General features: G+C 67.6%; 2 protein-coding genes across 3 annotated transcripts; one reads left to right on the plus strand and one right to left on the minus strand.

Moving 5' to 3' along the window:
* Positions 1–5,529: 5,529 nt before the first annotated feature.
* On the plus strand, positions 5,530–10,426 carry LOC127050826 (CD276 antigen-like). 2 transcript variants are annotated; one of them, XM_050952391.1, is made up of 6 exons: positions 5,530–5,971; positions 7,031–7,090; positions 7,163–7,504; positions 8,461–8,745; positions 8,843–8,928; positions 10,176–10,426. In XM_050952391.1, the coding sequence occupies exons 1-6, from the start codon at positions 5,968–5,970 to the stop codon at positions 10,404–10,406; spliced, it is 1,008 nt and encodes a 335-aa protein (XP_050808348.1). In that variant the 5' UTR covers positions 5,530–5,967; the 3' UTR covers positions 10,407–10,426. The 2 variants fall into 2 exon arrangements, with proteins under 2 accessions (XP_050808348.1, XP_050808349.1); XM_050952392.1 differs by lacking the exon at positions 8,843–8,928 and having other exon boundaries at positions 5,531–5,971; positions 10,176–10,421.
* A 15-nt stretch (positions 10,427–10,441) lies between these two features.
* Positions 10,442–25,170, minus strand: PRODH2 (proline dehydrogenase 2). The gene is given in 12 exon segments (XM_050952447.1): positions 10,442–10,874; positions 11,434–11,522; positions 11,621–11,731; positions 13,350–13,516; positions 15,101–15,247; positions 20,205–20,285; positions 20,594–20,677; positions 21,192–21,312; positions 23,228–23,421; positions 24,834–25,074; positions 25,076–25,096; positions 25,098–25,170. Coding segments are annotated over 12 exon segments (1,464 nt in total). The 5' UTR covers positions 25,136–25,170; the 3' UTR covers positions 10,442–10,704.
* Positions 25,171–25,180: the final 10 nt, after the last annotated feature.

Here is a 25,180-nt window from a genome sequence, read left to right on the forward strand (position 1 = left end):
ACAGCATCCTCTGCCTGACCCCCCCACCAACCAGCCCCCTCCCCACAGCATCCCCTGCCTGACCCCCCCGCCAACCAGCCCCCTCCCACAGCATCCCCTGCCTGACCCCCCCGTGCCAACCAGCCCCCTCCCCACAGCATCCCCTGCCTGACCCCCCCGCGCCAACCAGCCCCCTCCCCACAGCATCCCCTGCCTGACCCCCACCCCCACCAACCAGCCCCCTCCCACAGCATCCCCTGCCTGACCCCCGTGCCAACCAGCTCCTTCCCCACAGCATCCCCTGCCTGACCCCCACCCCCACCAACCAGCCCCCTCCCACAGCATCCCCTGCCTGACCCCCGTGCCAACCAGCCCCCTCCCCACAGCATCCCCTGCCTGACCCCCCCCCCGCCAACCAGCCCCCTTCCCACAGCATCCCCTGCCTGACCCCCCCGCGCCAACCAGCCCCCTCCCCACAGCATCCCCTGCCTGACTCCCCCCACCAACCAGCCCCCTCCCCACAGCATCCCCTGCCTGACCCCCCCCGCCAACCAGCCCCCTCCCCACCGGGCGAGTCACCGGGAGTCCCCGAGCGATGCTCTGGAGCTGCTCCCCACAAGCCAGGCAGGACTCTGGGGAGCCTCCTCTCCCTCGGAGCAGACTGTCTGCAGGGCAAGAAGCTCCCACAGCTTCACCTCCTGGGTCTCTCCTTGGAGCATTCAGCATCCTCTGCCCCTCCGGGCGCTTCCCACAGTGAGCCCCCCCCCAGCGGGGTCCTGGGGGGGCCACAGGGTCCTGCACCCCCACTTTGCAGTCAGACGTGACTCTCAGCCAGCCCGTAACACAGAGGTTTATTCGATGACAGGAACAGGGTCTAAAACAGAGCTTGTAGATACAGCGAACCGGACCCCTCGGCTGGGTCCATTCTGGGGGGCAGTGAGCCAGACCCCCAGGTCTGCACTTCACTCCTCGACCCCAGCCAGCTCCAGACTAACAACCCCCCCCAGCTCCTCCTCTCTCCTCAGCCCCTTTCCCGGGCCAGGAGGTCACCTGATCCCTTTGTCTCCAACACCTTCAGCTGGCACCTTTGCAGAGGGGGGGCCCAGGCCATCAGTTGCTAGGAGACAGAGGGTCAGGCATTTAGGTGCACTGGCCCTTTGCTCTGCCAGATACTTAAGAACTGCCATGGGGACACTGAGGCACCAACACAGTACTCAGAGAAAACATTAAGAACATTCCCAGTTCGTCACATCTCTCCCCCCTTTGAGACCGAACTGAGCGAGGTCACTCCTGCCAGTGACCTGGGGAAGTTCGAACCCACCAAGGTTCCCATGGATGCCCCAGCATCTCTCCCATTCCTCGGTGTGAGTTACACCAGGACAGTCCAGTCTCACGCCCTCCCTTAGGTCGGGTGTGCTTGATGGCACTTGCAGGCCGCATGTGGGAAGGTTTATGCGGCTTGAACCCTTTTGCCACCCCAGTACCCCTGGGGTTCAAACTGGGACGGGGTCTTCTCCCAGCACTCTGGGCTGCGATTCGGGCTCTCTAGGTTAAGAGCCCCCATCTTGGCCTTTGCCAGCTCTGGGCTTGGGCAGCTGCTCCCCACCTTGTGTCCCAGACACAACACCTCTGCCGTCCCCCCTTGCACTTTCCAGCTTTTAACGTCAGTCCCATCTCCTTGAGGCAGCCCAGCCCCCTCTTCACCTGGCACACCTGTTCCTCCCAGGTCTGGCTAAAGATGCACATGTTATCAGTGTCTGCCAGGGCCACGTTCTCCATCCCCCTCAGCTTGTCTAGAATCTCCCCAGGCCTAGGCATGGGGTCGGCATCGGACACTGTGATGGCTCTAAGCTTCTGATAGCCCCCACAAAACCAGATCATCCTGTCTCCCTTGGGGATCAGCCCCACAGGTGAGGCCCATGGGCTGTAAAACGGCTGGATCCCATCTAAAGCCAGCATGTCCTTGACCTCTCTCTCCAGGTTCTGGGCTGCTTTCCCAGTGACTCTGAACGGGGAACACCTGATGGGGAGATTGGGTCCCACCTCAGGGAAGAGATCCCCCAGGGAGTCTTCCCCCTTCTCCTCCCAATCCTCCCCTTCCGGATCCAGGGGTCCCCTCACTCTCCTCCCATCCAGCAGCTCAAATGGGAAGAGCCCTCTGGATTCCTGGGGCACCACCAGCTGCCTCCCAATTCCCCCTAGTTCTACTTCCCCTTGGGGAGCCCATTACCGGTACAGGAATCCCTTCTCCCGCAGGACTCTGTCCCTGCAGCCTTCCCCAAGGGGGTTTGCAGCGCTGTGGCCAGCAAGTTCCCTCAGCTTCTCCAAGGAGGGATCCCTCTGCAGCTCGGTCTGGGATTCAGCGGCTGGGGCAGGGAGTGGGACCTGCTCCCTCTCGCTGGCTGGGCCTGGGGTCTTAGCCCCCCTGAGCCCTGTCCCTGGTAGCTCCCTCCCTGCTGTGTAATCACTTCCCAGCAGCACGTCTGGACCAGGCAAACCTGGTTGGCAGCTGCCCTGCCCTGCCTGGGTGTCCCCCCACTCAGCTGGGGTCTCAGCTCCCCCCGTGCTCAGCGCTGCCCGTGCTGTCCCAGTGGGGGCAGGCAGCGAGCTCTCTGCTCTGGTCACATCATCAGAGCCAGCGTGAGCCCCCTCTCCGGTGTGCAGGGGGGTGGGGAGCATCTCTCCCTCCCACTCAGCCCCAGGGGGCTGGTTACAGGTAGGCAGGTATCCTGAGCCCAGCAGCCCCTCCCCACTGCCAGCCAGGTCATTTGCATTTTCACTGACCATTTCCATCCTAGCCAATTGGTTCCCTGGAGTTGAATTCAAACCCTCGGCCGTTACAGGAGCGGGGCCTGGATCCTGTCCCAAGGGGAGACAGTCACCCCCCAATAGGGCCTCCGAGCCGATATCCTGGAGAACCCCAACTACCAGCCAGCCCGACCCCTCCTGGGTCTGCACAGGGATCTGGGCCATAGGCAGGGCGAGGGGCTTCACCCCAGGGAACTTCACCCAGGTCCCACAGTCCCTCAGCATCTGGGGCTGCACCACCACAGTTCTCTCTGTCCCAGGGTCTCGCCCCCGCAGGCATGTTTCCCCACTGACCCCTGGGCAGCCCCCTATGTCTCTCCGCTCCACCATCACCAGTCCATGCTGCTGCTGCTTCTCTTGCAGCTTTTCCTCGGGCTCTTGCTCTCTCTCATGGTCCTCTCGCTCTCTCGGGCTCTGCTCCCATCCCATCCGTCTCCAATCCCCTGATGGGGATCCCGATCGTGAAGACCCTCATCTGATTGGGGACCAGACTCCCGGGGATGCCTGGCTGCTGCTCCAGCTGCTCCCAGATCCTCTTGTAGCCCCATCTGGGTCAGGAATCTGCTCCTCAGACGTGGCCTTCTCCTCCCATTCACGATTAACTGTGCCTTGGTGAACGTCCCCATGCGTAACCCTCTCTTTGTGCACAGGATCACAATGTCCTTCTTTAGGAGATGGTGATAGGCCATCACCTCACCATTCCCAAGTGGCTCTGGACTCACAGGCCTGTGTGCTCTTGGCTCCCCCATGGTTTCCAGGAAGAACCCCTGGTGTGCCAGCCCCTTCTCGTGATCACCACCTCTTTGCCAGGGTCGAGCTGCAGACTCCTCCGCCCCTGGGACTGCTCCTGCAATCCCCAGGGGAACCCTGCTACTGCAAAAATCCTTCTCTCTCCCAGGGTCGAGTGGCAAGCTCCTCCGCCCCTGAGACTGCTCGCTGCAGTCCTCAGGGGGACCCTGTTACTCCAACAGTCCTTCTCGCTGGTCACACACTCCCAGAGGTTAACTGCCCCCTGAAACCGTCCCTCTCTGAGCCTTCAGCACGCCTGGTCCTCATTATCCCCCCTTTGTTTTACTGCTCCCCAGTCACTTACTGCAAGCAGCGCCATTCACGGGGTGCAGTACGTCCCGCCGCTGCCACCAATTGTCACAGAGTCCCCAGGTGATGCTCTGGATCTGCTCCCCACCAAGCCAGGCAGGACTTTGGGGAGCCTCCTCTCCCTTGGAGCAGACTTGTTCAGGGCAAGAAGCTCCCACGGCTTCACCTCCTGGGTCTCTCCTTGGAGCATCAGCATCCTCTGCCCCTCTGGGCGCTTCCCACAGCAAGCCCGCCCCAGCGGGGTCCTGGGGGGGCCACAGGGTCCTGCCCCCCACTTCGCAGTCAGACGTGACTCTCAGCCAGCCAGAAACACAGAGGTTTATTCGATGACAGGAACAGGGTCTAACACAGAGCTTGTAGGTACAGAGACCGAAACCCCTTAGTCAGGTCCATCTTGAGGGGAGGGAGCTCAGACTCCGGCCCTGGGGCTCTCTCAGTTTCCCCAGCCAGCTCCAGACTGAACCCCCCCAGCCCCTCCTCTCTGCTCAGCCCCTTTCCTGGGCCAGGAGGTCACCTGATCCCTTTGTTCTCTGACACTTTCAGTTGGCACCTTGCAGGGGCGAGGCCCAGGCCATCAGTTACCAGGAGACAGGGTGTCGGCCATTCTCTGTGCAGACAGTATCACAGGGGCCCACCTGGGCTCTGCAACAATCACACTCCGATCCCCCCACCTAGATACCTAAGAACTGCACAGGGGAAACTGAGGCACCCACACGGTTTTCGGAGAAAACATTAAGAACGTTCCCACTTCGTCACAGGGGCCAAGCCATTCACACCCTCACTGCCAGCACATGCCTGCCTGGCCCCGAGCCCCAGGCTAGTCACTGGCGCCAGCGCCATGCTCCAACCAGACACCAGGGCCGGGGGCGGCACCTTTCAGAAGTGTTGGGCCAAATCGTCATTTGTTCACTCTGATTGAAGGTTCTGTGTCCCGGTGATACACGTCAACATTTTTAGGTCTCTGTCTATACATCTATAATATAGAACTAAGCTAGTGGTGTATGTAAAGCAAATAAGGTTTTAAAATGTTGAAGAAGCTTCATTTAAAATTAAATTAAAATGCAGAGCCCCCCGGACCAGTGGCCAGGACCCGGGCAATGTGAGTGCCACTGAAAATCACTCACATGCCGACTTTGGCATGCGTGCCATAGGTCGCCTACCCCTGCACTAGGTGACCAGATGTCCCAATTTTATAAGAACAGTCCCGATATTTGAGGCTTTTTCTTATATAGGCTCGAACTACACCGCACCCCCCGTCCCGATTTTTCACACTTTCAGGTACTGGGCGGCAGGGAGGGACAGCCCTGGCTGCCCAGACGGACCGCCTAGCAGCACAAGCATGGCATGGAGGAGTCTCAGCCTAGAGAAGCAGGCAAGGGGACAGCCAGCGTGCCCTGAGCCTGTGCCACCTGCCCACTCATCTCACTGACGTGCTCCCCCCGGATTACTGGGGCTTAGCAGCGGGTTCGCTCCTGGAGCAGCTCATGTCAAAGCTGCCAGGGGCTGAGGGGCTTTATCCAGGCTGGGAGCGCTGGGCTGGCTGGGAAACGAGCCGGACATCGGTCAGGCTCAGAGTCGTTGGCATGGGTGGGTGCCTCCCGCAGGGGCTCACGTGTCACCGAGCGGGGGGATAGAGAGCTGGCACTGTCCAGGGATTGAGGTTTTAAATCCAGACCCCCAAGCACTCGAGCGCGGAGGACTTGGCACCAGGCCCAGAAGGGAGGGACGTGCCAGCCACGCCCGCACATGACGGGGCCACCTCAAGCCACCCCTCCAGCTCCCAGGGCCCCTAGCTCCCCCGGGGCGCTCTCAGCAGCTGGGCTGGGTCAGGATGGGGCAGCAGGGCAGAGCCAAAGTGTCTGAACGCAGCTGCTGCCCGCAGGGAAAAATGAAAGTGGCTCCGAGCCCTGGGGGAGCAAGGCTGAGGCTGGGGGGGGGAACCGGGCTGCCAGGGCTGCTTTCGCTTTCCCTTCGCCTCGGCCCGGCTGGCAACGGCATCGGCACCGGCACGGCAGCTGAAGGGTTCGGGGTGCGGCTGCAGGGACGCCGCCCCAGTGCTGAGGAGGGAGCACCAGCTGCCCCATGAGTCAGTTGGGGGTCGGACTTGGGGCCATTCCCCTCTAGGGGGCACCAGCTTGGCTCCAGTCACAGGGCAGGGAGCCGGGGGGCAGCGTGGGAATGGGGCTGGTGCTGGGTTACGCTCTCCCCTCTTCTCTCCCCCCACAGGGCAGGGAGTGGGGGGGGGCAGCGTGGGAATGGGGCTGGTCCTGGGTTACGCTCACCCCCCTTCTCTCCCCCCACAGGGCAGGGAGCGGGGGGGGCAGCCTGGGAATGGGGCTGGTGCTGGGTTACGCTCTCCCCTCTTCTCTCCCCCCACAGGGCAGGGAGTGGGGGGGGGCAGCGTGGGAATGGGGCTGGTCCTGGGTTACGCTCACCCCTCTCCCCTCCCCCCACAGGGCAGGGAGCGGGGGGCAGCCTGGGAATGGGGCTGGTGCTGGGTTACGCTCACCCCTCTCCCCTCCCCCCACAGGGCAGGGAGCGGGGGGGGGCAGCCTGGGAATGGGGCTGGTGCTGGGTTACGCTCTCCCCTCTTCTCTCCCCCCACAGGGCAGGGAGCGGGGGGGGGCAGCCTGGGAATGGGGCTGGTGCTGGGTTACGCTCACCCCTCTCCCCTCCCCCCACAGGGCAGGGAGCGGGGGGGCAGCCTGGGAATGGGGCTGGTCCTGGGTTACGCTCACCCCTCTCCCCTCTCCCCTCCCCCCACAGGGCAGGGAGCGGGGGGCAGCCTGGGAATGGGGCTGGTCCTGGGTTACGCTCTCCCCTCTTCTCTCCCCCCACAGGGCAGGGAGCGGGGGGGGGCAGCCTGGGAATGGGGCTGGTGCTGGGTTACGCTCACCCCTCTCCCCTCCCCCCACAGGGCAGGGAGCCGGGGGGCAGCCTGGGAATGGGGCTGGTCCTGGGTTACGCTCTCCCCTCTTCTCTCCCCCCACAGGGCAGGGAGCGGGGGGGGGCAGCCTGGGAATGGGGCTGGTCCTGGGTTACGCTCTCCCCTCTCCCCTCCCCCCACAGGGCAGGGAGCGGGGGGGGCAGCCTGGGAATGGGGCTGGTCCTGGGTTACGCTCTCCCCTCTTCTCTCCCCCCACAGGCCTCACTGTCGCTCTCCTGCTCCTCACCCAGCTCAGCTCGCTGTGGGGGCTGGGAACAGGTATGTACCGCTCGCCCCGTCGTGGGGACCCCCGGACGCAGACATCCCCCCCTCACCCCCTCTGTCTTGCAGACGAGCTGCCTGTGCAGCTGCCCGCGACCTCGGAGGCAGTGCTGGGGGGCACTGCGCTGCTGAGCTGCACCTACCCCCCCGAGGTGGACCTGATCCTGTACTGGACCCGGCTGGGGCCGGCCAGCGAGAGGAACGTCTACACCTACTACAGAGGGGAACACCTGGCCTCACATGACGACCCCGCCTATCGGGGCCGGGCCACTGTCCCAGCTGGGCAGCCCGGGCGTGGGGACGGGGCCCTCTGGCTACACAACGTGACACTGGCTGATGAGGGCAGGTACCGGTGCCGGGTAAAGAGCAACCGTGGCATGGGCTTCGCGGAGACAGAGCTACGGCTCATAGGTAAATGGGACACAGTGCCTGGCCCCGCCACGGGTGGGGAATGGCGCCTCTCGAGGGGGCCCCATGTCGGGGGCCTGGCTGGCTCACAGGAGTGGGAAATGGAGCACGGGGCTTTCCCCTCTGGGGGGGTGCAGGCTCTTCTCCAGCCCTGGGACTGGGTAGCATCTGTCATCAATACGATGCGCATAGGAACGGCCACAGGTCAGACCAATGGTCCATCGAGCCCAGTGTCCTCTGTGACAGGCCAATGCCAGGCGCGTCAGAGAAGTGACCAGAACAGGCAGTTACCGTGTGTCCGTCCCGTCGCCCACTCCCGTCCTGGCTTCCGGCAGGCAGAGGCTACGGCCGCTCAGAGCAGGGGGTTGCGTCCCTGCCCATCCTGCTACTAGCCAGTGATGGACCCATCCTCCAGGAACGTGGCTAGTTCCTTGTTGAACCCTGGCATAGCCTTGGCCTTCATGGCATCCCCCTGGCACCGAGTTCCCCAGGCTGTCCGGGCATTGGGAGAAGAAATACTTCCTTTGTTTGACTGAAACCTGCTGCCGACTAATGTCATTGGGGGACCCCTAGTGCTTGTGTCACGAGGAGGAGTAAATAACATTTCCCTATCTACTTTCTCCACCCCAGTCATGATTTTGTAGCCGTCTACCATACTCCCCCTTAGCCGTCTCTTTCCCAAGCTGACCAGCCCCGGTCTGACTAATCTCTCCTCACACAGCAGCTGTTCCAGTCCCCTCATCCTTTCTGTGCCCTTTGCTGAACCTTTCCCAGGTCCCGTCTCTCTGCTTTGAGGTGGGGTCCCCTGTCTGCTTCTCTCTCCCTTTCCTCATGATGCCCAACACCAGTGGCTGCACGCTGAGCGGATGTTCTGAGAATTGGCCGCAGTGCAGCCACCCTCTCTCGAGAGGGACGAGCTCGCTCAGACCCCGTCCTTTTCACGTGGCTCTTTCTCACAGGCCTCTACCGTCTATCCTGGCTCCAGCCCCAGCCGTGCTCCCCCTCCCTGCAGAACGTGACACTGACCTGCCGCGCAGAGGGCGGCTACCCCCTCGCCACCGTCACCATCCACGACAGCACTGGCAGGGACTACGGGGCCGGGACGCTGGCTGCCAAGGATGCCCAGGGGCTGTACAGCGCCGCCCACACGGCCGACGTGCCCTGCTCCCCCCCCGCCAGCTACACCTGCTTCGTCAGCACCACCTTCCTCCAGCAGAACCGCACTGGGACGCTTGTCCGGGAAGGTGAGGCCCCAGGACCGGGGGGCAGGAGAGGGTCGAGGCAGCCTGGCCTGCTAGGCCAGACCCTGCCACTGACGTGGCCACGGTTTTGTCTCCCCAGAGCCGCAGCCAGCATGGAAGGGCTGGGCTGGCATTGCCATGGGCATTGGCTTGGCGGTGGTAGTGCTGGGGAGCGGAGCACTCTGGGTAAGCGCCTGCCCCACTCCTGACTCACTCCCACGGCACTCTGGAGGCCCCACACGCTCACACTGGCCTCGTCTTTCCTTCCTCCAGGCTGGGCAGCAGAGGAGGAAGGTGAGATAGTGGGCAGGGATACTGAGATGGGACCATATTCCATTCCCAAGCCAGCCCGGCCCTGCCCCATGGCTAGATGGGAGCTGGCACCCCCTGGAGAATAGCCCTATATCGCATGCCCTGTCCCCTGAGCCAGCCCGTCCCTGCCCCACGGCCAGAGGGGAGCTGGCACCCCCTGGAGAACGGCTCCGTACCCCGTGCCCCATCCCTCGAGCCAGCCCGTCCCTGCCCCACGGCCAGAGGGGAGCTGGCACCCCCTGGAGTATGGCTCTGTATCCTGTGCCCCGTCCCCCGAGCCAGCCCGTCCCTGCCCCACGGCCAGAAGGGAGCTGGCATCCCCTGGAGAACGGCTCCGTACCCCGTGCCCCATCCCCCGAGCCAGCCCGTCCCTGGCCCCACGGCCAGAGGGGAGCTGGCACCCCCTGGAGAATGGCTCCGTATCCCGTGCCCCATCCCCCGAGCCAGCCCGTCCCTGCCCCACGGCCAGAGGGGAGCTGGCACCCCCTGGAGAATGGCTCCGTATCCCGTGCCCCATCCCCCGAGCCAGCCCGTCCCTGCCCCACGGCCAGAGGGGAGCTGGCACCCCCTGGAGAATGGCTCCGTATCCCATGCCCCGTCCCCCGAGCCAGCCCGTCCCTGCCCCACGGCCAGAGGGGAGCTGGCACCCCCTGGTGAATGGCTCCGTGCCCCGTCCCCTGAGCCAGCCCGTCCCTGCCCCACAGCCAGAGGGGAGCTGGCACCCCCTGGAAAATGGCTCCGTATCCCGTGCCCCGTCCCCTGAGCCAGCCAGTCCCTGCCCCACGGCCAGAGGGGAGCTGGCAACCCCTGGAGAATGCTCCGTATCCCGTGCCCCGTCCCCCGAGCCAGCCCGTCCCTGCCCCACGGCCAGAGGGGAGCTGGCACCCCCTGGTGAATGGCTCCGTGCCCCGTCCCCTGAGCCAGCCCGTCCCTGCCCCACAGCCAGAGGGGAGCTGGCACCCCCTGGAAAATGGCTCCATATCCCGTGCCCCGTCCCCTGAGCCAGCCCATCCCTGCCCCGGGGCCGGATTAGAGCTGGCGCCCCCGGGAGGGGGATGTCCCAGCTGTCACTCTCAGCCAGGGAAGGCAGGGCCATGACCCTCTCTGTGTTGCTCTGACAGGGGCAGAGGCACCGGGAACCCCACCCCTCATGGGAGGCAGAGCCAGCCCGGGAAGAGGCCCTGTTGGAGGGCACCAGCCCCACCTGCACAAGGAGGGGGGACCCTCCAGACATCCTCCAGGTGCCACGCCCAGCCAGCCAACATCTCACAACGCCCCCGTCAGTGCCTGAGCTCTGGCCTGGCCCCAGCCCCGGGCCCAGCCATGCCCGGACGCCTGGGTTCACCTGCTGACGGGCTGAGACCGTTTCCCCTGGCCTCACGACCCAGCCCCCCAGCCCAGTCAATAAACGCTGCTCTGGCAGGGAGACGCCAGGCCGAGAGGCACGCGGGTTTATTGGGCAGGCAGTGCCAGCTGAATCATTCGGGGTCCCCACTGCCAGAGGCATGCTGGGCAGGGGAGCTATGGGCAGGAGTGCCCCCCCCCAACACCAGAGCCTGGCTGGGGCCACAAGTCCCCTCTCCCAGAATCCCTCAGACTAGGAGCAGGACGGGTTGGGGGGGCAGCGGTGCTCCCGGACGCCTGGGTTCCTCAGGGACGGCGCAGCAGGCGTCTCCACAGCTCGCGGCGGAGCAGGTCCCGCTCTCGGCGGATGCCCTGCAGGACGCTCTGGTTCTCCTGGGCCCGGCGCACCAGGTACGGCAGCACCTCCTCCACCGCCCCGTACGGCACCGACTTGTAGACGGCGTAGCCCGCCTGGCCTGCAGGAGAGAGACGGTCAGCAGGGGGCGCCGTGCGCTGGGGGGGGCCAGTGCGCCACACGCTGTGAGGGGGTGGGGGTGCCACGAGGGGGCGCCTCGTGCTGGGGAGGGGGGCAGCAGGGGGCACTGCGAGAGGGCGGGGGCGCCTCATGCTGGGGGGGCAGCAGGGGGGCACTGCGAGGGGGGTGGGGGTGCCACGAGAGGGCGCCTCGTGCTGGGCGGGCAGCAGAGGGCATTGCGAGGGGGTGGGGGCGCTTCGTGATGGGGAGGGCAGCAGGGGGCACTGCGAGGGGGGTGGGGGTGCTTCATGCTGGGGAGGGCAGGAGGGGGCACTGCGAGGGGTTGGGGGCCCCTCGTGCTGGGGAGGGCAGCAGGGGGCACTGCGAGGGGGTGGTGGCGCCTCATGCTGGGGGGGGCAGCGGGGGGGCACTGCGAGAAGGTGGGGGTGCCTCGTGCTGGGGGGGCAGCGGGGGGGCACTGTGAGGGGGTGGGGGCGCCTCGTGCTGGGGGGGCAGCGGGGGGGCACTGCGCCCTGCGAAGGGCCCGTGGGGGCACGTACCCAAGGCCAGGGAGACGTGGTCACACATGCCCAGCAGCTGCCCAAAGCAGACGGCCCCTCTGTCCCTGGCAATGCCCAGCTCCTCCATCCTGTAAGGGGACGCGGATTAGGCATGGTGGGGGCCTCTGCCCCCGCCCCCCCTGCACTGGGGCAGGAGGGAGCAGTGCATGCTGGGAGCGTAACCCACCTGTGGAGGGCATGGCTCACGGAGCTCTCATTGTGGCTGGCCACGATCAGCTGGCACCGCTGCCCATCCCGTGCCACCAGCTCCAGCAGCAGGTCCAGGCAGCGCTGGTAGCTGCAATACAGAGACCCAGTGTGGGCCCGGGACCCCGGCGTCCTGCACCCCAAGTTCCCCCAGCGCCGGTGTGGGCCCGAGACCCCGGCATCCTGCACCCCAAGTTCCCCCAGCACCGGTGTGGGCCCGGGACCCCGGTGTCCTGCACCCCAAGTTCCCCCAGCGCCGGCGTGGGCCCGGGACCCCGGCGTCCTGCACCCCAAGTTCCCCCAGCACCAGCCCGGGACCCCGGCGTCCTGTACCCCAAGTTCCCCCAGCGCCGGTGTGGGCCCGGGTCCCCGGCGTCCTGCACCCCAAGTTCCCCCAGCGCCGGTGTGGGCCCGGGACCCCGGCGTCCTGCACCCCAAGTTCCCCCAGCCCCGGTGTGGGTCCGGGACCCCGGCGTCCTGCACCTCAAGTTCCCCCAGCGCCGGACCGGGACCCCGGCGTCCTGCACCCCAAGTTCCCCCAGAGCCGGTGTGGGCCCGGGACCCCGGCGTCCTGCACCCCAAGTTCCCCCAGCACTGGTGTGGGCCCGGGACCCCGGCGTCCTGCACCCCAAGTTCCCCCAGCGCCGGCCCGGGACCCCGGCGTCCTGCACCCCATGTTCCCCCAGCACCGGCCCGGGACCCCGGCGTCCTGCACCCCAAGTTCCCCCAGAGCCGGTGTGGGCCCGGGACCCCGGCGTCCTGCACCCCAAGTTCCCCCAGCACTGGTGTGGGCCCGGGACCCCGGCGTCCTGCACCCCAAGTTCCCCCAGCGCCGGCCCGGGACCCCGGCGTCCTGCACCCCATGTTCCCCCAGCACCGGCCCGGGACCCCGGCGTCCTGCACCCCAAGTTCCCCCAGCGCCAGTGTGGGCCCGGGACCCCGGCGTCCTGCACCCCAAGTTCCCCCAGCGCCAGTGTGGGCCCGGGACCCCGGCGTCCTGCACCCCAAGTTCCCCCAGCACCAGCCCGGGACCCCGGCGTCCTGCACCCCAAGTTCCCCCAGCGCCGGCCCGGGACCCCGGCGTCCTGCACCCCAAGTTCCCCCAGCGCCGGCCCGGGACCCCGGCGTCCTGCACCCCAAGTTCCCCCAGCGCCGGCCCGGGACCCCGGCGTCCTGCACCCCAAGTTCCCCCAGCGCCGGCCCGGGACCCCGGCGTCCTGCACCCCAAGTTCCCCCAGCGCCGGCCCGGGACCCCGGCGTCCTGCACCCCAAGTTCCCCCAGCGCCGGCCCGGGACCCCGGCGTCCTGCACCCCAAGTTCCCCCAGCGCCGGCCCGGGACCCCGGCGTCCTGCACCCCAAGTTCCCCCAGCGCCGGCCCGGGACCCCGGCGTCCTGCACCCCAAGTTCCCCCAGCGCCGGCCCGGGACCCCGGCGTCCTGCACCCCAAGTTCCCCCAGCGCCGGCCCGGGACCCCGGCGTCCTGCACCCCAAGTTCCCCCAGCGCCGGTGTGGGCCCGGGATACTGGCGCCCTGCACCCTGAACCTTGCCCCCCCGGGGTCATTTCTCCCCCAGTTCAGCATGAGACGCAGCAGCCATCCTGCACTCCCCACACATGCATGCAAACCATGGGGTCACCACAGGCCCCCCAGCTTCCTGCTGGGGTCAAGGCACCGGGGGGGCAGATAGCCAACCCCCTCCCCCACTCACCTGTGGTTGGTGGCCTCCCAGGTGGGGTGCAGGGGGTCAGGGTACCCCCCCTCCCGGGCCAGCCGCCGCTCCTGCTCCAAGTAGGCCCCGCGCACCAGCTTCACTCCAAAAGAGAAGCCCCGGCGCTCAGCCAGCGCCACGTCCGCCCCGAGCCGCGCCAGGCAGTCCTGCGAGAGCAGCCGGGCTCAGGGCACGGGCCCAGGGGGCGCGGGGGGGGGGCCGGGCCCAGGGGGCGCAGGCCAGGGGAGGGCTGAGGGCCCTGGAGGGAGGCTGGCCCAGGGGGCGCAGGCCGGGGGGGGGCCCTGGGGGAGGCTGGCCCAGGGGGCGCAGGCCGGGGGGGGGCCCTGGGGGAGGCTGGCCCAGGGGTGCAGGGTGGGGGAGGGGTAGGGGCGGGGGCCCCGGGGGCAGGCTGGCCCAGGGGTGAAGGGCGGGGCGGGGGCCGTGGGGGGAGGCTGTCCCAGGGGGCGCAGGCCGAGGGATGGGTGAGGGCCCTGGGGGCAGGCTGGCCTGGGGGTGCAGGGCGGGGCGGGGGCCCTGGGGGGAGGCTGGCCCAGGGGGTGCAGGCCGGGGGAGGGGTGAGGGCCCTGGGGGCAGGCTGGCCCAAGGGTGCAGGGCAGGGGCGGGGGGCCTGGGGGTGCAGGGCGGGGCAGAGGCCCTGGGGGCAGGCTGGCCTGGGGGTGCAGGGTGGGGCAGGGGCCCTGGGGGCAGGCTGGCCCAGGGGGCGCAGGCCGGGGGAGGCGTGAGGGCCCTGGGGGCAGGCTGGCCCAGGGGGCGCAGGCCGGGGGAGGGGTGAGGGCCCTGGGGGCAGGCTGGCCCAGGGGGCGCAGGCCGGGGGGGGGCCCTGGGGGCAGGCTGGCCCAGGGGGTGCAGGATGGGGGGCCTCTGGGGGGAGGCTGGCCCAGGGGGCACAGGCCGGGGGGGGGCCCTGGGGGAGGCTGGCCCAGGGGGCGCAGGCCGGGGGGGGGGGCCCTGGGGGGAGGCTGGCCCAGGGGTGCAGGCTGGGGGAGGGGTAGGGGCGGGGGCCCCAGGGGCAGGCTGGCCCAGGGGTGCAGGGCGGGGCGGGGGCCGTGGGGGGAGGCTGTCCCAGGGGGCGCAGGCCGAGGGATGGGTGAGGGCCCTGGGGGCAGGCTGGCCTGGGGGTGCAGGGCGGGGCGGGGGCCCTGGGGGGGAGGCTGGCCCAGGGGGCGCAGGCCGGGGGAGGGGTGAGGGCCCTGGGGGCAGGCTGGCCCAAGGGTGCAGGGCAGGGCGGGGCAGGGGCCCTGGGGGCAGGCTGGCCTGGGGGTGCAGGGCGGGGCGGGGGCCCTGGGGGGAGGCTGGCCCAGGGGGCGCAGGCCGGGGGAGGGGTGAGGGCCCTGGGGGCAGGCTGGCCCAAGGGGGCAGGGCGGGGCAGGGGCCCTGGGGGCAGGCTGGCCTGGGGGTGCAGGGCGGGGCAGGGGCCCTGGGGGCAGGCTGGCCCAGGGGGCGCAGGCCGGGGGAGGGGTGAGGGCCCTGGGGGCAGGCTGGTCTGGGGGGCGCAGGCCGGGGGAGGGGTGAGGGCCCTGGGGGCAGGCTGGTCTGGGGGGGCTGGCCGGGGGATGGGGGGGCCCTAGGGGCAGGCTGGCCTGGCAGGGCAGGGCAGGGCAGGGTGGGGGCCCTGGGGGAGGGGGGGCCCTGGGGCAGGCTGGCCGGGGGGGCAGGGCAGGGCGGGGGCCCTGGGGGAGGGGGGGCCCTGGGGCAGGCTGGCCTCGGGGGGCTGGCCGGGGTTGGGGTACCTGCAGGTAGCACTGGTATGTGTTCCACACCCAGGGCTCGGCCCGATTCCAACGCCCCATCAGCGCCAGGGTGACGAGCGTCAGCGCAGGGTTGACATAGGTGAACTCGGCGTCCACCAGCACCCGCACCCCCGCCTCCACCGCTCGCTGGGGGGAGACACAGTCAGACCCCGGCACCCCCGCCCCCCACCGCCCGCTGGGGGGAGACACAGTCAGACCCCGGCACCCGCACCCCCGCCTCCACCTGCTCGCTGGGGGGAGACACAGTCAGACCCCGGCACCCCCCGCCCCCACCGCCCGCTGGGGGGAGACACAGTCAGACCCCGGCACCCGCACCCCCGCCTCCACCGCTCGCTGGGGGGAGACACAGTCAGACCCCGGCACCCCCGCCCCCACCGCCCGCTGGGGGGAGACACAGTCAGACCCCGGCACCCGCACCCCCGCCTCCACCGCCCGCTGGGGGGAGACACAGTCAGACCCCGGCACCCCCGCCCCCACCGCCCGCTGGGGGGAGACACAGTCAGACCCCGGCACCCCCGCCCCCACCGCCCGCTGGGGGGACACACAGACCCTGGCACCCACACCCCCGCCCCCACCGCCCGCTGGGGGGGACACACAGTCAGAGCCCGGTAGGAGGATAAGTGCTAGGCAGAGACGGGCTCCAGCTCAGGAAGACAGAGCAGAGCAGCTGCCCAAGCCGGCTGGCTGACCTAGTGAGAAGGGCTGTAAACTAGATTCACCGGGGCAAGGAGACCCAGCCCTGAGGGAAGTGGGGAAATGGGAACCCGGGAGGAAGCGAGGGCAGGAGGGGAGGACTCCTGCCTCAGACTGAGAAAAGGGGACAATCGGCGAGTTATCGTAAGTGCCGATACACAAATGCAAGAAGCCTGGGAAAGAAGCAGGGAGAAGAGGAAGTCCTGGCACCGTCAGGGAACTCTGATGTGACTGGAATACCAGAGACCTGGGGGGATAACTCACAGGACTGGAGCACTGTCGTGGATGGATATAAACTGTTCAGGAAGGACAGGCAGGGCAGGACAGGTGGGGGACTTGCATTGTATGTAAGAGAGCAGTGTGACTGCTCAGCGCTCCGGTGTGAAACTGCAGAAAAACCTGAGAGTCTCTGGATTAAGTTTAGAAGTGTGAGCAACAAGAGTGATGTCGTGGTGGGAGCCTGCTATAGGCCACCAGACCAGGGGGATGAGGTGGACGAGACTTTCTTCTGGCAACTAGCAAAAGTTACTAGATCGCAGGCCCTGGTTCTCATGGGAGACTTGAATCACCCCAATATCTGCTGGGAGAGCAATGCAGCGGTGCACAGACAATCCAGGAAGTTTTTGGAAAGTGTAGGGGACAATTTCCTGGTGCAAGTGCAGGAGAAACGAACTAGGGGCAGAGCTCTTCTTGACCTGCTGCTCACAAACGGGGAAGAATTAGTAGGGGAAGCAAAAGTGGATGGGAACCTGGGCAGCAGTGATCATGAGATGGTCGAGTTCAGGATCCCGACACAAGGAAGAAAGGAGAGCAGCAGAATATGGACCCTGGACTTCAGAAAAGCAGACTCTGACTCCCTGGGGAACTGATGGGCAGGATCCCCTGAGAGAATAACATGAGGGGGAAAGGAGTCCAGGAGAGCTGGCTGTATTTTAAAGAAGCCTTATTGAGGTTTCAAGAACAAACCATCCCGATGTGTAGAGAGAATAGTAAATACGGCAGGAGACCAGTGTTATCCTTGCTGATCTTAAACACAAAAAGAGAAGCTTACAAGAAGGGGAAGATTGGACAAATGACCAGGGAGGAGTATAAAAATATTGCTCAGGCTGCAGGAGTGAAATCAGGAAGGCCAAATCCTACTTGGAGTTGCAGCTAGCAAGACATGTTAAGAGTAACAAGAAGGGTTTCTTCAGGTATGTTAGCAACAAGAAGAAAGTCAAGGAAAGTGTGGGCCCCTTGCTGAACGCGGGAGGCAACCTAGTGACAGAGGATGTGGAAAAAGCTAATGTACTCAATGATTTTTTTGCCTCTGTCTTCACAGACGAGGTCAGCTCCCAGACTGCTGCACTGGGCACACAGTATGGCGAGGAGGTGACCAGCCCTCTGTGGAGAAGGAAGTGGTTCGGGACTATTTAGAAAAGCTGGACGAGCACAAGTCCATGGGGCTGGATGCGCTGCATCCGAGCGTGCTGAAGGAGTTGGCTGATGTGATTGCAGAGCCATTGGCCATTCTCTCTGAAAACTCCTGGCGATCGGGGGAGGTCCCGGCTGACTGGAAAAAGGCCAATGTAGTGCCCAGCTTTAAAACGGGGAGGAGGAGGATCCGGGGAACTCCAGGCCAGTCCCTCACAACTCATGGAGCAGGTGTGTAGAATGTGCGGGCTCACCCCTACAGCGCCTCCTGCTGGTCTGTGCTCAGGAATTAGCTCACTGCCAGCCAGGAGCACCCTCTGCAGGCCAGCGATCCGCCTGTCCTCTTGGCCCCCATGTCCCTCCCTGGACCCCGGTGCCCTTTTAACTGGGGTGCTGCCCCCTGGCAGTACCCCAATCTGGGTCTCCCCTCCCTGGGGAACCCCCAACCCACTAGCTCCACTGTGCCTCAGTTTTGGCTACTGCCCAGTCTCCATCTAGCCCCCTTTCACTGGGCAGACAGCAGTACCAGCCACTCATCATAGTCAGAGGATTTTGGACCTGCTGCCTCTGCCTACCCCCAGTACCCAGCTGGCCTTATCCTAGGCCTGCAGCCTGGGGGGTTTCCAGGCCAGAGCCCTCTGCCTTTCCGCAGCCCTGCTCCACCTTGGGCACCCAGGTCCACTCCCCAGCAGCCAGGCCCTTCTCCCTCTAAAGGCAGAAGGAGACTGTTTGCTCCTGGCTTCCCTGGCCTTTTTATACAGGCCAGCTGGGGCCGCTTCCCCAATCAGCCCAGCTTTTAGAGCTGCAGCTTTTAAACCCTTCTTGCCCCAGCCATAGCCCTCTCCTGGGCTGTTTTAAGCCCCAAAGGGCAGGAGCGGGTAACCACCACGCTACAGGGTCCTCAAGGAATCAATTCTGAAGCACTTAGGGCTTGGCTACACTCGAAACTCCAAAGCACTCCCGTGGCAGCGCTCTGAAGTGCGAGTGTGGTCGCGGTGCCAGCGCTGGGAGAGACCTCTCCCAGCACCGCACGTAAACCACATCCTCTGCGGGCGCAGAGAGCTCTCCCAGCGCCACACGTAAACCACATCCTCTACGGGCGTAGAGAGCTCTCCCAGCGCCGCGCGTACTCCACGGCCTCTGCGGGCGCAGAGAGCTCTCCCAGCGCCGCGCGTACCCCACGGCCTCTGCGGGCGCAGAGAGCTCTCCCAGCGCCGCGCGTACCCCACGGCCTCTGCGGGCGCAGAGAGCTCTCCCAGCGCCGCGCGTACCCCACGGCCTCTGCGGGCGCAGAGAGCTCTCCCAGCGCCGCGCGTACCCCACGGCCTCTGCGGGCGCAGAGAGCTCTCCCAGCGCCGCGCGTACCCCACGGCCTCTGCGGGCGCAGAGAGCTCTCCCAGCGCCGCGCGTACCCCACGGCCTCTGCGGGCGCAGAGAGCTCTCCCAGCGCCGCGCGTACCCCACGGCCTCTGCGGGCGCAGAGAGCTCTCCCAGCGCCGCGCGTACCCCACGGCCTCTGCGGGCGCAGAGAGCTCTCCCAGCGCCGCGCGTACCCCACGGCCTCTGCGGGCGCAGAGAGCTCTCCCAGCGCCGCACGTACCCCACGGCCTCTGCGGGCGCAGAGAGCTCTCCCAGCGCCGCACGTACCCCACGGCCTCTGCGGGCGCAGAGAGCTCTCCCAGCGGCGCGCGTACTCCACGGCCTCTGCGGGCGCAGAGAGCTCTCCCAGCGCCGCGCGTACTCCCCCTCCCCGTGGGGGCTACCTTGCAGCGCTGGGAGATGCGGCTCAGTGGGTCGTGATCAATGGCTCCATGTCTAGTTGGCAGCCGGTTTCAAGCAGAGTGCCCCAAGGGTCGGTCCTGGGGCCGGTTTTGTTCAGTATCTTCATTAATGATCAGCAGGATGGCGTGGACTGCACCCTCAGCAAGTTCACAGATGACACTAAACTGGGAGGAGTGGTAGATACGCTGGAGGGTAGGGATAGGATACAGAGGGACCTAGACAAACCAGAGGACTGGGCCAAAAGAAACCTGATGAGGTTCAACAAGGACAAGTGCAGATTCCTACACTTTGGACGGAAGAATCCCATGGAGTGCTACAGGCTGGGGACCGAGTGGCTGGGCAGCAGTTCTGCAGAAAATGACCTAGGGGTTACAGTGGACGAGAAGCTGGAGAGGAGTCAGCAGTGGGCCCTTGTTGCTAAGAAGGCTAATGGCATTTTGGGCTGTATAAGTTGGGGCATTGCCAGCAGATCGAGGGATGTGATCATTCCCCTCTATTCAACGTTGGTGAGGCCTCATCTGGAGACTGTGTCCAGCTTTGGGCCCCTGCCTACAGAAGGGATTTGGACAAATTGGAAAGAGTCCAGCGGAGGGCAACAAAAATGATCAGGGGTCTGGGGCACATGACTTATGAGGAGAGGCTGAGAGAACTGGGACTGTTTAGTCTGCAGAAGAGAAGAATGAGGCTGGGGCTGATCGCTGCTTTCAACTCCCTGAAGGGGGTTCCAAAGAGGATGGATCTAGACTGTTCTCAGTGGTGGCAGATGACAGAACAAGGAGCAATGGTCTCAAGATGCAGTGTGGGAGGTCTCGGTTGGATATTAGGAAACACTATTTCACTAGGAGGGTGGTGAAGCACTGGAATGGGTTCCCTAGGGAGGTGGTGGAATCTCCTTCCTTAGAGGTTTTTAAGCTCAGGCTTGACAAAGCCCTGGCTGGGATGATTTAGTTGGGAACTGGTCCTGCTTTGAGCAGGGGGTTGGACTCGATATCTCCTGAGGTCCCTTCCAACCCTGAGATTCTAGGATTCTACCCCTGATACCCACCCCCCCACCTGCTGGGAAGGAGACAGTCAGACCCCCTGGAGCCCCCAACACCCGCACCCCAAACACCCACTGAGGGGAGACATGGTGAGACCCCCCCCAACTGACAGACACCCCACCCCCCAAGCTCCTGCATGTGGCCCCAGCTCTGACCTGGGTGACGCTGTCCAGCCGCAGTAGGGAGGCCTGTAGGTGCTGGTTCTCGGCTGGGCTCAGGTGGGAGAAATTCGCCTCCTGGGGGCAGTTAGGGGCAGGGTTGGTCCTACTATAGAATCCGCACCCGCGTCTGCACAGGGTAAACCCGGAGGCTTGGGGGGCTGGGCCCCACAGCAGGTTCTGGCACTGCCAGATGCTGCATGGTCCAGGCTGCCCCAAGACCTTCCACTGGGAGAGATCCTGGCTGGGGCCAATGGGTGGGTGAGAGCAGTGTGGGGCACGGGCGCTAGCGTCACACTCAGGGCCTAGGACAGAGCCTGCCCCCCATGTCTTGGTGATGGGGCCGCCCTAGGGGCAGGATTGGGGGGCAAGGGAGCAGCACTGACCTCTCCACCCATCACTGCCATGACTCTGTCCATGCTCAGCTCCGACAGCCCCCCCGGCTCCCCCAGCCGCAGCGACACCGTCCTCTGGGGGGACACAGCATGGGGGGAGTCAGGGGGCTGCCGGGGGCACGCCCATCCCACCACCTCCTCCCTTATGCCCCATGCCCTTCCTGCCACCCCGCTCCCCGTCAGCCCCTCACCCCACCTCCTTCCCCACGCCCTGTCCCCTTCCTGCCACCCCGCTCCCCCTCAGCCCCTCACCCCACTTCCTCCCCTATGCCCCATCCCCTTCCCTTCCTGCCACCCTGCTCCCCCACAGCCCCTCACCCCACCTCCTTCCCCACGCCCTGTCCCCTTCCCTTCCTGCCACCCTGCTCCCCCACAGCCCCCCACCCCGCCACTTCCTCCCCTACACCCCATCCCCTTCCCTTCGCTTCCTGCCTCCCTCGTTTGGCATGGGCAGCAATGAGGGGACCCAGGCATCCGGGCCCCAGCCTCTCAGGTCCCCATAGGCACAGAGCAGAGTCCCAGGCACCCTACATCTTTCGCTCCCAAGAGGGGGCGTCGGCAGCTCCCCCCACCCCAGCCCCGTACTCACACAGAGCCGGGCGCTCATCAGGGCCGTCACCTTTAGCTGCATCATGGGCTGGGGTCCCCCCTGGGCCGAGAGCCCTACGCAGCCTAGCATGGCCCCCCGGTTCCCCTCGTACCAGCCCTCCCTGCGGAGAGAGAGAGCTGGACCCCTGCACGGACCCCCCCCCCACAGCCCCCCGGTTCCCCTCAGACCAGCCCTCCCTGCGAGGAGAGAGCTGGGCCCCTGCACGGACCCCCCCCACAGCCCCCCGGTTCCCCTCGGACCAGCCCTCCCTGCGGGGAGAGAGAGCTGGGCACCTGCACGGACCCCCCCCCACAGCCCCCCGGTTCCCCTCGGACCAGCCCTCCCTGCGGGGAGAGAGCTGGGTCCCCTAACAGACACCCCCCCACAGCCCCCCGGTTCCCATCAGACCAGCCCTCCCTGCGGGGAGAGAGCTGGGCCCCTGCACGGACCCCCCCCACAGCCCCCCGGTTCCCCTCAGACCAGCCCTCCCTGCGAGGAGAGAGCTGGGCCCCTGCACGGACCCCCCCCACAGCCCCACGGTTCCCCTCGGACCAGCCCTCCCTGTGAAGAGAGAGAGCTGGGCCCCTGCACAGACCCCCCCCCCCACAGCCCCCCGGTTCCCCTCAGACCAGCCCTCCCTGTGAAGAGAGAGAGCTGGGCCCCTGCACGGACCCCCCCCCCACAGCCCCCCGGTTCCCCTCAGACCAGCCCTCCCTGCGGGGAGAGAGCTGGGCCCCTGCACGGACCCCCCCCCACAGCCCCCCGGTTCCCCTCAGACCAGCCCTCCCTGCGGGGAGAGAGCTGGGCCCCTGCACGGACCCCCCCCACAGCCCCCCGGTTCCCCTCGGACCAGCCCTCCCTGCGGGGAGAGAGCTGGGTCCCCTGACAGACACCCCCCCACAGCCCCCCGGTTCCCATCAGACCAGCCCTCCCTGCGGGGAGAGAGCTAGGCCCCTGCACGGACCCCCCCCACAGCCCCACGGTTCCCCTCGGACCAGCCCTCCCTGTGAAGAGAGAGAGCTGGGCCCCTGCACGGACCCCCCCCCCACAGCCCCCCGGTTCCCCTCAGACCAGCCCTCCCTGCGGGGAGAGAGCTGGGCCCCTGCACGGACCCCCCCGCACAGCCCCCCGGTTCCCCTCGGACCAGCCCTCCCTGCGGGGAGAGAGCTGGGCCCCTGCACGGACCCCCCCCCACAGCCCCCCGGTTCCCCTCGGACCAGCCCTCCCTGCGGGGAGAGAGAGCTGGGCAACTGCACGGACCCCCCCCCACAGCCCCCCGGTTCCCCTCGGACCAGCCCTCCCTGCGGGGAGAGAGCTGGGCCCCTGCACGGACCCCCCCCCCCACAGCCCCCCGGTTCCCCTCGGACCAGCCCTCCCTGCGGGGAGAGAGAGCTGGGCCCCTGCACGGACCCCCCCGCACAGCCCCCCCGTTCCCCTCGGACCAGCCCTCCCTGCGGGGAGAGAGCTGGGCCCCTGCACGGACCCCCCCCACAGCCCCCCGGTACCCTCGGACCAGCCCTCCCTGCGGGGAGAGAGCTGGGTCCCCTGACAGACACCCCCCCACAGCCCCCCGGTTCCCCTCAGACCAGCCCTCCCTGCGAAGAGAGAGAGCTGGGCACCTGCACGGACCCCCCCCCCCCACAGCCCCCCGGTTCCCCTCGGACCAGCCCTCCTTGTGGGCAGAGAGAGCTGGGCCCCCGCACAGACCCCCGGTTCCCCTCGGACCAGCCCTCCCTGCGGGGAGAGAGCTGGGCCCCTGCACGGACCCCCCCCCACAGCCCCCCGGTTCCCCTCGGACCAGCCCTCCCTGCGGGGAGAGAGCTGGGCCCCTGCACGGACCCCCCCCCACAGCCCCCCGGTTCCCCTCGGACCAGCCCTCCCTGTGGGGAGAGAGCTGGGCCCTCTTGAACGTGGAACCCGCCTTCCAGGACCATTCCCACTGCCCCCCCCAGACCCCAGCCTCTGGGACTCCCCATAACCAGCCCCCTTAGATTCCCATGATGCTCCCCACCCATAATCCCATGGCCCCACCCTACCCTTCCTTGTCCTGCCCCACATCCTCCTCGATGGGCACAGCCAGGAGGGGGCGCAGCCCCCAGGCGCGGAGGCGCTGCACTGTGACCCCCACCTCGGGGGGTGTCTGCCCTGCCACAAACTGTCCATAGAAAGAGGCGCGCAGCAGGGAGCCCCAGAGCCGGCGCCCCAGCAGCCACCGGGACACAGAGAGCAGCTGGGGAGGAGACGGGCATCAGCGACCCCCATCGACAGCCCCCCAGGGGAGCCTGTTGCCGTAGGGGGCACACAAGGTTGTGGTGTGGGGCAATCTTCTGGAGCAGCAGGGTTCTCATGGGGGTGCAGTCTCGGCATGGTGGCCAGGCCCAGGGAAGCTGGGGGCTCAACAGGGGGCAGGGTCCCACTGTGGGGGCCCGGGCGGGGCAGGGTCTGGGCATGAAGGCCTGGCCCAGGGAAGTGGGGGCCCCGTGGGGGGCAGGGTCTGGCCGTGGGGGCCTGGGCCAGGGAAGCGTGGGGCAGGGTCTGGCTGTGGGGGCCCCATATAGGGCACAGTGTTGCCATGAGGGCACGGGGCAGGAAAGCAGGGCCCGAGTGGGGCAGGGCCTGACCCAGGGAAGCGGGGGGCTGGGTCTGGCTGTGGGGGCCCAGGCAGCAGGGCCCCACGTGGGGCCAGGTCTGCCCGTGGGGCCCTGCGGGAGGCAGGGTCTGGGCATGGGGGCCTGGGCGAGGGAAGCGTGGGGCAGGGGCTCACCGGGGGGGCCTGGGCCAGGGAAGCGTGGGGCAGGGTCTGACCCAGGGAAGTGGGGGGCAGGGTCTGGCCGTGGGGCCCTGCGGGAGGCAGGGTCTGGGCCTGGGGTCCTGGGCCAGGGAAGCGGGGGGCCCCGCGGGAGGCAGGGTCTGGGCATGGGGTCCTGGGCCAGGGAAGCGGGGGGCCCCGCGTGGGGCAGGGGCTCACCCTGGGGTCCTGGGCCAGGGAAGCGGGGGGCCCCGCGTGGGGCAGGGTCTGGGGCCCCAGGCCAGGGAAGCGGGGGGCCCTGCGTGGGGCAGGGGCTCACCCTGGGGGCCTGGGCCAGGGAAGCAGGGGGCCCCGCGTGGGGCAGGGTCTGGGGCCCCGGGCCAGGGAAGCGGGGGGCCCCGCGTGGGGCAGGGGCTCACCCTGGGGGCCTGGGCCAGGGAAACGTGGGGCAGGGGCTCACCGTGGAGGCCTGGGCCAGGAAAACGTGGAGCAGGGGCTCACCATGGGGGCCGGGGCCAGGGAAGCGGGGGGCCCCGTGTGGGGCAGGGTCTGGGGGCCTGGGCCAGGGAAGCAGGGGGCCCCGTGTGGGGCAGGGGCTCACCCTGGGGGCCTGGGCCAGGGAAGCGGGGGGCCCCGTGTGGGGCAGGGGCTCACCCTGGGGGCCTGGGCCAGGGAAGCGGGGGGCCCCGCGTGGGGCAGGGGCTCACCCTGGGGGCCTGGGCCAGGGAAGCGGGGGGCAGGGGCTCACCGTGGGGGCCTGGGCCAGGGAAGTGTGGGGCAGGGTCTGACCCAGGGAAGTGGGGGGCAGGGTCTGGCTGTGGGGCCCCGCGTGGGACAGGGTCTGGGGCCCCGGGCCAGGGAAGCGGGGGGCCCCGCGTGGGGCAGGGGCTCACCCTGGGGGCCTGGCGCACCAGCCCCGGCAGGCTGCAGAGCCTGAAGACCAGCAGCCCCCGCGCCAGCTCCCAGCCGCTCTTCAGCTGCAGAACGGCGCCGTCGAAGCGGAGCTGGGTCCCCCGGGGGGCCGGAGCTGCCCCCCGGGGGGCCGGAGCTGCCCCCCCCGCCCGCTGCAGCCAGCGCCCCCCGTGCCCGAGCATCACAGCCGCTCTCCGGCCAGGCCGGGAGTGAAGGTCGCCCGCCGTGGGGCAGAGCCAGCGGAGTGCAATCCTGCCCCTTGACCCCCAGGGCAGTCACTCATTAACCCCCAGCCCCCCGGCAGCGTGGGAGGGTTAAGGGGGGCGGC

The sequence above is a fragment of the Gopherus flavomarginatus genome, chromosome 5 (assembly GCF_025201925.1).
Source record: "Gopherus flavomarginatus isolate rGopFla2 chromosome 5, rGopFla2.mat.asm, whole genome shotgun sequence".
NCBI classification, from domain to species: Eukaryota; Metazoa; Chordata; order Testudines; family Testudinidae; genus Gopherus; species Gopherus flavomarginatus.

What these genes read in the sequence shown, in the direction of transcription:
- LOC127050826 (XM_050952391.1), top strand. An exon ending in GACAGAGCTACGGCTCATAG is followed by an intron (nt 7,505 to 8,460) that starts GTAAATGGGACA and finishes TCTTTCTCACAG; the next exon opens with GCCTCTACCGTCTATCCTGG. An exon ending in TGGGGAGCGGAGCACTCTGG is followed by an intron (nt 8,929 to 10,175) that starts GTAAGCGCCTGC and finishes TTGCTCTGACAG; the next exon opens with GGGCAGAGGCACCGGGAACC.